Here is a 12202-nt window from a genome sequence, read left to right as displayed (position 1 = left end):
TGTACAACTGAAATAAAATTTGCTTCTCATAGGCTAGCTCTCGCTTGCCAATGACAGTCCACTGACTGAAAACTATGCGAGTTGGTTGGAGCCGCAACGACACACCTTCCACACCCACCCATACACCAGCAGCAGGAATGTAGTAACTTAGAGCCTACTTTTTGTTGAACCCTGGTTAAAATCCATGCCAAACCACCGACGAGAAAGCAAATCCATTAAATCCACCACGATTTTAAAACTTGCTGCCGGCTAGTCAAAACTCCCAGTAATCCTAGAGTTTAGTGTTTGTCAGTTAGTGGAGAAATTAAAGACAGACACACCCCATTTCCATTCACCTCTAACCATGCTCAGTATTTTCCGTGGGAGCACCCGCTGTATCGGCGCCTATGAAATAAAAGTTACAATTTATTTAAGTTTTGTTTAGAAAGCCTTGAATCCATGTAAGACACAATGTCATCAGACACAATCCATGTCATTAGACACAACGTGCACACATATGTGCAGGCCAATGTTTTTTTGCGGTGATGACGGTGACGAGCTCAGACCCACGGTAGGCGTCACGTGGCCGCGGTATTGCGGTAACCGCCCCAGCCCAGCTGTGGACGTTGTTTCCTTCATTAATGTGTTCATGGTCTGAGGATGGGAGTAGGATTCGGGATTCGGCAGAATCTTAACCAGTGGATTCGGTATTCGGCCGAACCCCAAAAATCTGGATTCGGTGCCTCCCTAATTTATAAATATTGTATGTACGCGTTTATTTATATAGGATAAAGGGGTCATCAGGGGTAACACTTGGTTTAGAATGCATTGTGTATTGTGGATTTGTTGACATAATAATAAAATGCTTTTACTGATGACCAAATAAGATGAATGATATGAATATGAATTTTATAATATTAAACTGGAAATAAACGTTGAAAAAAATGTTTTTAAATCAAGTAAATTGTATCCGTGTGTCTTCTTTCAGGTGTATATAACGGTCTTATTACAGTGTTATTATTAATAATCAGCGCAAACTACAATTAAAACTAAACTAATTTCACTGTCAACACATACATTTTAATAAATATAAGTTGAATTTGTTTGGTATTTTTTTCAATAAAAGCAAGTTTTTAAAGAAATAATGGCTTTTTTTGGCACTTCCCACGAATGCGCATTGTTGCCATATGGCAACAAATTACCAACTACCCGCCCTTTAATTGTTTTGTTGTTTTGTTGTTGTCATTTTTATTTTTTTATATTTGCATTATTTAAGCAACCTGGAGTCATAAAAACACATCAAGATAATAATTCATGCAATAGAGGGTTAAGTGATTTGGGAATGTAGGCTATAAAAAATTTACTTCACTTAACTCACCTGAACAGACTTGAAGGAGGTGATGAATGGAAGCATAAGATGGAAACCAGGGCCACTGGTGATGGTCAGGAGAGCCCCTCCCCTGCGACACACACACACACACACACACACACACACACACACACACACTATATCTTACATAGAATATCTTACATAGAATAAAACTCTCCTGGGGCGATTTTTTTCTTGTAATGAATAAAACTATTCTGATTATGTGTGTTAAGGTCAATTAAAGATTTGGATCTTGGCCAAAATGATAAGACTTGAGTTAGACTTTATTTATGTGCCAAGGAGGAACTGTTATGTATTTTAGTCAGTGTTAGCAGTTAGAACTCAGGCGCTGTCATTGTCCCTTATGCTCCTGCAAGTACAGACATTCCTTCCTTACTGTACTTCCATACTCGGGCAACTCCTCAGGGTAAAACAAACAAGCATTTTCCCAGAAGATTTCTCATGAAAATGATTCAGTCTTTATGCTTGGATTACACTATCGTGACTCATAAGAGAGCCCAGTCTTAGTGGCAGCTTATCATTTGTTTAAAGAGCCCTACTGAAAGGCATTACTCTGATATTTACTGCATGTCTGTGCAAGTGAGAAGACTTTATATAAATACTTAGCGCCTGAGAAGACACAGAGGCACACAACAACAGCTGGCTTTTCTTTGCAATCTTAATGCCCAGGTATTTATAGTAGTAACTGTTTAACAGTTAAGTTGCCTATGGCAAACACCTTTGAAGCAGATGCTCTCTTTCATTATAGTCTCCGTTTTACAGCAGAGAGCAGTTTAACACACTTATGTCTCAGGCACAACATAAAAAACAACAATGTGTCTCACCTGTAGTAAACTCCAGTGTGTCCCTCATCGATCTTGTGCACGGAGGATAGGAGCGCTGCTCCTCCGAGAGCGGCGATTACTGCGAGTATGACACTCCACTGGGCCATCCTGGCAGGCAGAAACAGAAGACAGCATTTTGTATTATTTTATTTTACCTTTATTTTTACGGGAAAGTCATTAAGAACAGGTTCTTATTTACAATGGCGGCCTGACAAGTGGCATAGCCACTTAGGGAAAGGGAAGGGGGGCTAGATATTCAATACATTAGAAATACATACAGTTTAGAAATGACATAAAATACTACACAGAAAACAATAAATGCTTATAACCAGTCCTTCCAGAACTTTTTTTTTGTGATTGTTGCAGGCAAAACTCCTTGATTATGCGGCACGTTTTCTTAAAAAATGTGATGGAATATGTGGGATATTTATGCAATTTTATGCGATAAAATTGCGGGAACTTGCAAAAATTGCGCTTTCGTCATGGCTTCATCGCGGGGTTTGCAGCTTTTCGATGATGTTCACGTCGCGTAATTACGTCACTTCATAACGTTCTCATGGCAACAGGGGAAAATGGCTGCTCTTGTGTGAAGTAAATGCAACATTTTTCAACTTTCTGCTCAGACATATGGGACTTTTTTACAACAAAAATGCAGGGATTATGAAATCATGCAAGCCCCGCATATTTTGCGCGGAAATCTGCAATTTATGCGGCGAAAGTGCGTATTTGAAAAAATGCGGCCCCCGCATAAATATGCGGACTTTGGCTGATTATGCATTGAATTATGAGATCGCATAATCGCGTTTTTCTGGAGGGACTGTATAACGAGATAAGTGCACAGGTACACGGGTGAGTAAGAGAGGGAGAAACCATTCAAATATTTAGCTGGAAAAATTATTATGTAGAGAAGCAACTGCATATGTCCGTGGCTACGATATGATGGTTTTGAAGGATGAAATGGAAATTAGTTTGTCCAGTTTGAGAATCGTTTTCAGAGCGTTCCAATCGCGAGCGGCAGCAGATTGAAAAGATGCGAGGCCAGAGGCAGAGTTGGTTTTGGGAATGCTTAATTGAAGATGAAGTGAGGACCGGGTGTTGTATGTGACAGACTTTGGCTGCAGCAGGTGACCTAAGTTAAGGAGGTGATCGGCCAAGAAGGGCCTTGTAACTGAAAGTGAACCAGTGAATCTTACGACAAATGTGAAGGGAGGGCCAGTTGACAGATGAATGCAGGGTGCAGTGGTGTGTATTGAAGGGGACCTTTGCGGCAAACCTGATAGCGGAATTAGGGCTGTGACGGTACAGTGTTGTTCTTACGGTCTTACGAGACTAGCATAAGTTAGAGCGAGAATGGCGGGTGCCTTAAGTGAGTGACGTCAGTGCCCGTGCAAGGAGAGCGAGCGGTAACGGAGAGTAGCGTATGAGTGCCGCTGTGAGGAAAAAGATATAGCAAAGATGATGTAAAGTGAGTTCAAAGTGAACAATAAAACGACAAGCTTGAGCTTCTCAAGAGACGGTGGCTTTATCGGTTGTCAATACCGCCGGTAAAGTGAAGGGCGTTACCCCTGAAAAAAAAAAACATCGGCTTAACCCTTTGCACAGCTACACCCGAAGTATGTAGTAGTAGTAGTATGTAAGTATTGCGCGATAGCACGGTAGCAGCCGAGAGGAGTATCCATCAGGCAAGTGTTATTTAAATATACTTCTGGTGTAGTTACAAACTTCCTAATGCCTCGTTTTATAAGTACAGAAACTATTTGTACTACTGTAGAAGTTTGGTATCGTTCCGGGCATTATTAGTGGGATAATTTACGAGATACAAACGTGGATCCATTAGCGCCTGCACTAAGCTAACCAGATGATAACGCTAACTCGACCAACGTTATAACAAGGGAAAAAAGCTTATGGGGGGTTGTTTGGTTCGAGGTCAAGGTGCAAAGCAGCCTAGGGTGAAATTACTCCGAACCATCACTTTAACGTTACTGATGAATTTGTGGGTTAGCCCAGAGTTGTTAACTGTGGTCAAAACAATCATACTAAAAATAACTGAGTATGTTGAACGATGTCGTAATCATATGTTACCCACCAAGAATTAGCTAACGTTATAGACCAAGCCTTAGCATTAGTTACTTGTCAACCAGCACCTTTACAGTAGGCTAACCTTAAAGCAACACCAAAGCACTCTTCCGGTCGGCGGAGCTGTGTTGATAGACCGTCGGCAGTGCTGTAGTGCATTCACTGATTTATTTCATTTTTAAACGTCAGCTCCGAAATTTGCCACACGCTGCTGTACTGCTCCCTCACTTGGGTGAGAGAGGTAAAAATGTGACAGCAGAGAGGCGAGACCACTTATTGGTATGGTATGAAAAAAAAAAAAAATACACATAGGATGCTAAATATATAACTATTTACCTCATAAAAACAAATAGTGCTTGTGTGAGTGTTGTGAGCTCCTCTCTCTCTGGCTCCCTCATTACTCCGTATTTCCCACACTGGGTGTTAGTTAGCCTAGATATTCCCCGTTCCATGGAAGTTTAAACACATTAGATTGATGATTATTTCAGTGTAAACTAAAAAAGAGAGAGAGGAGAGAGGGAGAGCCTGTATGAGGCAATAATAATAGTACACTGACAATAATAATACTTTGTTTACATTTCTGAATGGGCATTTGTTAAGCTCTATTCAATTAAAATGTGACCGTGAACTAAAATAGAACAGCACATTGTAGTTTCTGTATTTATTACCAGAGCATTTATCAGTAAAACGGTTAGCATGGGGGAAATGTGAAAAATTGCGTTGCAGGTCGATTTAAGTTGTGCGCCCCTGAATTTTCTGCCTGTGCCCCTACATTTTTTTGTTTATTATTTACTATTAGTTTATTTGTCAGGGACAATGCAGCGCACATTATTACATACATAATTATCACAGTCAAAGCCATAACAATATGTGTAGCTGTGTTGCATAAAAGGTTTCTAGCCAATTGGCTAATTTGTCCCTGGTCAAGCCTTTCTAAAAAGATAATCCAAGTATAATGTTTACAAGAACTACATAGTGTGAGTTACACAATCATGCAGCAGATACATTGTATACTAATATATTACATCAACATTTCACAGAGTCTTGACCACATTACACAAAACAGCACATCACGTAACAACACAAATCCCAAGCACCCGGCCGCTCACACTCGCTCACCTATACCCTAACCATAACCCTAACGTGTTACTTGTAACGCGTTACTCTAATCTGACCACTTTCTTCAGTAACGAGTAATCTAACGCGTTACTATTTCCAAACCAGTAATCAGATTAAAGTTACTTATCCAAGTCACTGTGCGTTACTATTTTTGTCATTTTCCTTAGTAAAAATATATATTGTTTTTACTTTCTTCTTGCATCTCGGGGAGTGAAGTCACGTATGCGACGACAAGTCACGTTTTCAGCATGTGGACAAGTCACGTTTTCAGCATGTGGACAAGTCACGTTTTCAGCATGTGGACAAGTCACGTTTTCAGCATGTGGACAGGTCACGTTTTCAGCATGTGGACAGGTCACGTGTACCACGCAGCGACAAAAACGTAAACAATGGAGGGAGGAGAGAGATGTGAGTTTTCTAGCTGGAAATACAGTCACTATTTTGAGTTTGTGTCAGCTAAAGATGGCAATATTAAGGTTCGTTGTACACTCTGTGCTGGTGGCGGCAAAGTGCTGTCTAGCTACAAAAACACTACGTCAAATTTGAAGAAACATTTGGAGTCGCAGCACTGCAGTCAAACTTACAGAGCAAGTCCCACCAGGTGGTGCGAAGCAGAGAGCAGGAGGTCCCCCACCACCCAAACAACAAAAGCTGGACTTCGGTGCAAAACCAGTAAGTGGGGGAGAGTTGAAGAAGTTGGTCGGGCAGTATGTTGTAGAGGAAATGCTGCCCTTAACACGGTTGACTCGCCTTCGTTTCGTGCGATAATAAACAAGATCCCTACTACTGGCAATGCCGAGCTGCCTCACAGTAAACCGGTTGTCATTTTTATGTTGAGGCTGTGGGGGTGTTGTCAGCAGCTGCTGAATGTAACTAATAAAGTAACTTGTAATCTAACTTAGTTACTTTTAAAATCAAGTAATCTGTAAAGTAACTAAGTTACTTTTTCAAAGTAACTGTGGCAACACTGCCTATACCCTAACCATAACCCTAACCCACACTCACTCACCTATACCCTAACCATAACCTTGGCAGCCATACACAACAGCCATGCATCTACAAACAATACATGACTACAACACAACTGACTCAGTGGTTACATGTTTGGTTTTCTTTCAGCCAGTATTTCACCATTCTATTAAATGTTTTCAGTTCGGTTTGTGTTTTTATTTCAGTTAGTAAATCATTCCAAAAATGGGTCCCTATCACTGAAAAACATGACTGGCCGAAAGTGGTTTTGCCCCCCCACTGCTCCCCTAGTGGCCATTCTCCTTGTGTTTGTTTTTGTCACAAAAGGACAGAGTACGGCGGGAGCTAGATTATTTGCACATTTGAAAGTCAGTTTCAGAAAACTTAATAAAGCTATCAAAATTGAAAAGCTTGTATTTCTGTACTATCAAACAGTGGTGCCACATTGTTGGTTTCTTATCCATTATTTTCAGTGCCTGTTTGTATAATGATATGATGGGTTTCACTGTTGTCTGGGAGGCTTGGCCCCATGCAGTAACACAGTAGGATAAGAGAGAGAGTATCATGGCATGAAAAAACAATAAAGCTGCCTTAACCGGTATGTAATGTCTTATCATTCTGAAACAGCTCAGGTTTGTCCGAACAGTCTTACAGTTTAATGTGTTTATTGAATTTAAGTTGGGAATACAGAGTAATACCTAGAAATTTAAATTCCTCCACTTGAGGCCTCTTGGTTAGGAGCTACAATGCTCCTTGTAAAAAAAGTTAAGTCTGGAGCCTTGTTACACACGTTCCTGCCTTAATTAAAATCGTAAACACTCCCAACCACAAGTACGTCCTGCACTCAGTCGCTAGCTTGTGTTGGAGTTGGCATCTTGCTCACTGGTTTATCTCCTCTGTGCTCAGGCTTAGCCCGGCATCAGATGGGACTCAGTGTGACCTTGTAACACTTTAAGAGGATTGAGGCTAAAGTACAAAAACCCTCGTCATTGGGGGTGGGGATGGGGAATCGATCACGCATGTATCGTGATTCTTTTTGCGACGATTCTTTTCCCTGGAATTGATATATTTTTTTATTTATTTTTTTTTGTTGTTGTAACGATTCACTGAAATATGTTCTGTTTATGGTACCGCCGACGGCGACTACATCATATCCGTTTCCAGCCAAACAGACTGAAGGCAGAAAATGCAGAGAATCCATGTTATGTTCTTTACATATGAAATAAATGTCAGACTGAGTGACTGACATGTGATGTGCATTCATTTCAGAAAACAATTCGTTTTTAGAAATGTCTCATGATATATTGTGTATAAGTGTATTATTCAACTTTTGTTTTTGTTAAAGAAGGAAAAGAAAATAGCAATACTCAATACTATCGAATCGCAACACTTCTAGAATCACAATAAATGAAAATCGCAATACAAATCTAATACAAATACGACGGGTGCCGACCCATGTATGTAGGGGTGTGAATCTTCACTGGTCTCATTTTGATTATTATATATAATAATCAAAATGAGACCAGTAGCAAAATATATATATATATATATATATATATATATATATATATATATAGCTACACATGGTTTTCATCAACACTTTCAAGCAGTCAGAGACATATGAACTACCCCTTTTTTGTATCTGCTTATAAAAAAGACACTTCCTGAATATAGTGGAGTCTGTACACAGGAGACGACAAAAGGCTAAAAACAAAAAAAAAGCAGCAACCGGAAAGTCAACAAGTAACATCAGTAGGCAATAAAGGATTATGGTCTGTAAAAGCATCGATGCAGAATCGTACACGTCCGCATCGCGATGCAATGATTCATTTCAACGGCCCTATCGTGAAAGAATCGAAACGGGACAAAAGCATATCGCCCCAGCCCTACTTGTCATATATAAAGTGAATCTGCCAGTAGCATCTCAAACAGTATACACATTCACTTATATGTGATAACCTTGATTTTAGCTAGTTTAAGCTCATAGAGTTGGATGAGGTGCTGTTAGCTTTGGTTGGTAAGGATTTGCAAAGATACAATCCGGTGACCCTGCTGTCTCAACGCTGGACTCGTCTCATATAACTTCCAGTTTGTGTGTTAGTTTAAATTAAATATACATTCTCGTTTCTTTAAATATGATTTTGACTGTATTCGGACTTTGTTCTTTGTAAGACACCGGTCTGCAACTAAAGTGCATTTGTTTTGATGCTGGTCGTATTTTTCTTGGGAAGACATTCTAAATTTGAAGGGAAGTAAACGGTTTTACTTAGAATCAACGTATTTGCAACAAGAAATGTATGCCCCGGCAATACACGTTAGATAATATGTATGTGAACTACCGACGACCTGCATGGACATAACGGAAGGCAAAGTCACTAAAGTGTTATGTTAGAACTGTTTAAAAGAATACAAATTATCAACCAAACAGAACCTGTCTGAACAAAGGTTCAATCCTAACGGTCGGCCCGTCTGGTTGGTGTGTCAGGGCCCTAAGTCTTCGAAAAGTGGCGGACAGCTTCCTCTGCTTCACGGAAACGACTAACGTTACAGCCACGGCAGTTCAAAGTTTAAAGTTAACACTTATCAAAATACTAAAAAAATATGTTAACACACGTATGCCGAATGGCAGGGGGGGATTTAAAGATTTGTATACAGTCGTAAAATGTTTAAATTATGTAGGGTATGTATGACTTATTAGAAAGTGAACTTAAAATATCCAAACGTTTGGACCTGATTTGGTTCCGAGGGCTTCGGAGCTAGCTGCGATAGCACAACGTTGATGTAGCTAAGTTACTATATTATTGCACTGACACTGCCTCAAAATGAGTCGCCTTTTCCAACAGCAGACCGGTTTAACGATACTATCAATCACCTGACACAACGTAACGTTTGCTAACGTTACACTTCAATGTTGGCGTCAAAACATTAGACAGCGCCAAATACTGACTAACCTTGGCTAACGTTTCAAGTTAGCAAAACAATATTAGCATGTCTTATCTCGTCTTGACAATGCACTGTTATATTGAACAAAACGGGGTATGCCAGAGACTTTGTTTAAATTGACGATAACATATATTTGTATTGCCCTGCAGGTCTTACCTGTTACTTTACCGGAGAGGGCCACGAACAGCAGATAAGAAGCAGGCACCTCTGGCACCTGCTACCTTCTTCTTCTTCGGTAGAGTATGAGAGTGTTTGGCGTCTAACTTGTTGCATTAGCGCACCCTCGTGGGCGGTCGACCAACAGCGTCTGTCGTTCGCATACAGTGCTAGTCGACCACTTTTGTGGCTCCTGTTGGCCACGGTGGCCGGAGTGAAACAGAGGCAACTATGATGAACGTGTTTCTTTAAAATTAAATCAAGTGATTTCGAGGTTCACACTGCCAGTATGTCTCTGGAGTGTTGGAAGAAACCAGAGTACCCAACCCAAAGTAAACCCACAGCAGCACCATGCGACAAATGTAAAACTCCACACTGCTCGATTTCCATGACAATGCCCAGTCTCTGCATGGGGTAACATAACTATTAGCCAAAGAGAGATTAACGATCAGTTAAAGTGCTCATATTATGCTCATTTTCAGGTTCATAATTGTATTTAGAGGTTATATCAGAATATGTTTACATGGTTTAATTTTCTAAAAACACCATATATTTTTGTTGTACTGCACATTGCTGCAGCTCCTTTTTTTCACCCTGTGTGTTGAGCTCTCTGTTTTAGCTACAGAGTGAGGCATCTCACTTCTGTTCCATCTTTGTTGGGAGTCGCAGTGCTCAGTACTTAGGTAAGCACTGCTAGCCAGTCAGAAACAGAGTATGAGGGCGTGCCACGCTAGCAGCTATGCCAAGCCCCCAGGAAGAGCGCCATGTCATAAAGCCACCATGGGCTTAGCGGATAAGGGTGGAACCGCACCCCATGGCCCAGAAAGACTTTTCACATAGACTTTGCATGGTGAAAGAAACTTCTATATTTCAGCGGATCATTTTTTTTGGGGTACATCCAACCTGACAGCCCAAACACTTAAAGGGTCTTTGTTTAAAACATCACGTTTTTAGCATTCACTAGTAGCCAAATCCAGAGTTATTAAACTAGGCATGATGAACGTGCATAATGGACACGAGCAGACTGCACTGCGCATGCTCATATGACTGTTCTCCCGAGGTCTTTAGCTGTAATAATGGATAATGCTAATGGTTGTAATTCACCATATGTTCTATTAATACATCCATGGTATGTATGCTGTAAAGCCTGTAACGTGGATGAGAGATGAAGCCATGGATGTTATTAAGAGAAGCTCTGTTCACGAAACTGCAGACTAACCTTAGTAGCTAGCGCTAGCTAGTAGCTAGCTAGTAGCACGACATAATAATTGCATCTCCTTGGTTGTCTAAATACATCCATCGTCTATTAAGATAAGCATGTAAACGATCAGGAATAACAAAAACACAATGTTCAACGTTAGTGAATATTTTATACAATGAAACGGCGAGTTCATGAGTTTGCCACTTGTAAGAGACACGAGAGAGAAGCTCATGAACGAGCATGTTGCTACCGGTTGCTACGACACAAACAAACAAACTGTTGCTAGCACACATGTCCATCGTGACGTCATGGGCCAGGCAACGCGGAAGATCCGAGCTCCATGATTGCTTTATGCGCTTTTGAGCACTCTCATTGGAATGAACGGGGCTTCCCGCCTAACGCTGTATCCAGTTCTCTTAATACATCCATGAGCTAGGCGAGCATTATAATGCGTGTAACAAAGTGACAAATGTTGGTCACGGAAGTAAAGGCTGGACTACAATAGAGCTGTTTGGAGCAGTTGGTGAACAGTGTTTTCTGTTGGAGATGGTAAGTCCCTTTGGGTGGCTTTTTTCACTTTGGAAGCCTATTACATGCACAAAAAAGATATATAACACAAAGGAAAGGGAAAAAGCATAATATGAGCACTTAAAAAAAATTCTATGAGCAATTATATAGGCTACATCAGAGGCTGCGGATAAAGAAAAAGTAAAGCAATTTCTGGATAATATCACGTTGCCAACATTGGAAAGAGAGGATATTGAGGCCTTAGAATCAGCTATCTCAATGAGATACAGAGGGCAATTAGTAAAATAAAAAGCGAGAAAGCACCTGGCCCAGATGGATTCCCTATTGAATAAACAAAGCAAAAAACACACACACACACACACACAGCCAGGCTATTTATTGAGGCATTACAACAAGGTTCTCTACTCCCCACCATGACAGAGGCAACAATTTCTGTTATCCCCAAGAAAGGGAAGGAACCTTTAAAATGTAAGAATTAAAGACCAATAAGTCTGTTGGGAGTTAGTCTGGCTTTGCCAGACCTTCCTCCACAGTGCTGCAGAGGAGGGTCTGTCTAGTCTACACAGCATTCTGGGATGGGAGAAAAACATGCTCTGGTTTATTGGCATTTCTTTAAACCAATCACAATCGTCATGTGCGCCATACTGAGCCGCTGCAAAATAGTCTCGAGAAGGAACTTGTTTTGGTGGAACATGTGTACGTTCAAAAGTTGTTTTACTCATGCGAGAGAAAACTCAGATTGGACAGATAGTCTAGCTAGCTGTCTGGATTTACCCTGCAGAGATCTGAGGAGCAGTTAACCATAGTCCTCAGAAATCCACCAGAGTTTAAAATTCCAACGCAAAGAAAGCAGAAGGAAACGGACATCGGCGAAAAGACATGCATCCGGCGGAATTTCCTGCGGCACCGGAGCAATCCCGGAAGTGGAACGTCGAGGATATATAGACTAGTCGTGGGTTGATTATAAGATTTTGAGAAAATTGTTAGCAGCAAGATTGGACACAGAAATGCAAAAGA

The 12202-nt window shown here is 40.7% G+C and overlaps 1 protein-coding gene and 1 long non-coding RNA gene across 4 annotated transcripts in view; one reads left to right on the top strand and one right to left on the bottom strand.

Moving 5' to 3' along the window:
* Positions 1 to 7764, top strand: part of LOC118493843 — a 10535-nt gene extending 2771 nt beyond the window's left edge. The window contains exon 3 of the long non-coding RNA XR_004895872.1: positions 7754 to 7764. This is a non-coding gene — a long non-coding RNA (uncharacterized LOC118493843). The remainder of the gene's footprint in view (positions 1 to 7753) is intronic.
* Positions 1 to 9629, bottom strand: part of erlin2 (ER lipid raft associated 2) — a 35708-nt gene extending 26079 nt beyond the window's left edge. Inside the window, exons 1-3 of one of the 3 annotated variants that reach the window (XM_031300606.2) lie at positions 9457 to 9629; positions 2194 to 2301; positions 1358 to 1439 (exon numbers count right to left, since the gene is read on the bottom strand). In XM_031300606.2, the coding sequence (XP_031156466.1) occupies positions 1358 to 1439; positions 2194 to 2300 (189 nt within the window). In that variant the 5' untranslated portion in view covers position 2301; positions 9457 to 9629. Of the gene's footprint in view, positions 1 to 1357; positions 1440 to 2193; positions 2314 to 9456 lie in introns of all 3 variants that reach the window. The other 2 variants (XM_031300607.2, XM_031300605.2) reach the window with 2 other exon arrangements.
* Positions 9630 to 12202: the final 2573 nt, after the last annotated feature.

This window comes from Sander lucioperca, chromosome 2 (genome assembly GCF_008315115.2).
Source record: "Sander lucioperca isolate FBNREF2018 chromosome 2, SLUC_FBN_1.2, whole genome shotgun sequence".
In the NCBI taxonomy this organism is placed as follows: domain Eukaryota; kingdom Metazoa; phylum Chordata; class Actinopteri; order Perciformes; family Percidae; genus Sander; species Sander lucioperca.
Note: the sequence above shows the minus strand (reverse complement) of the source record. Positions and strands in the feature narration are given on the sequence as shown.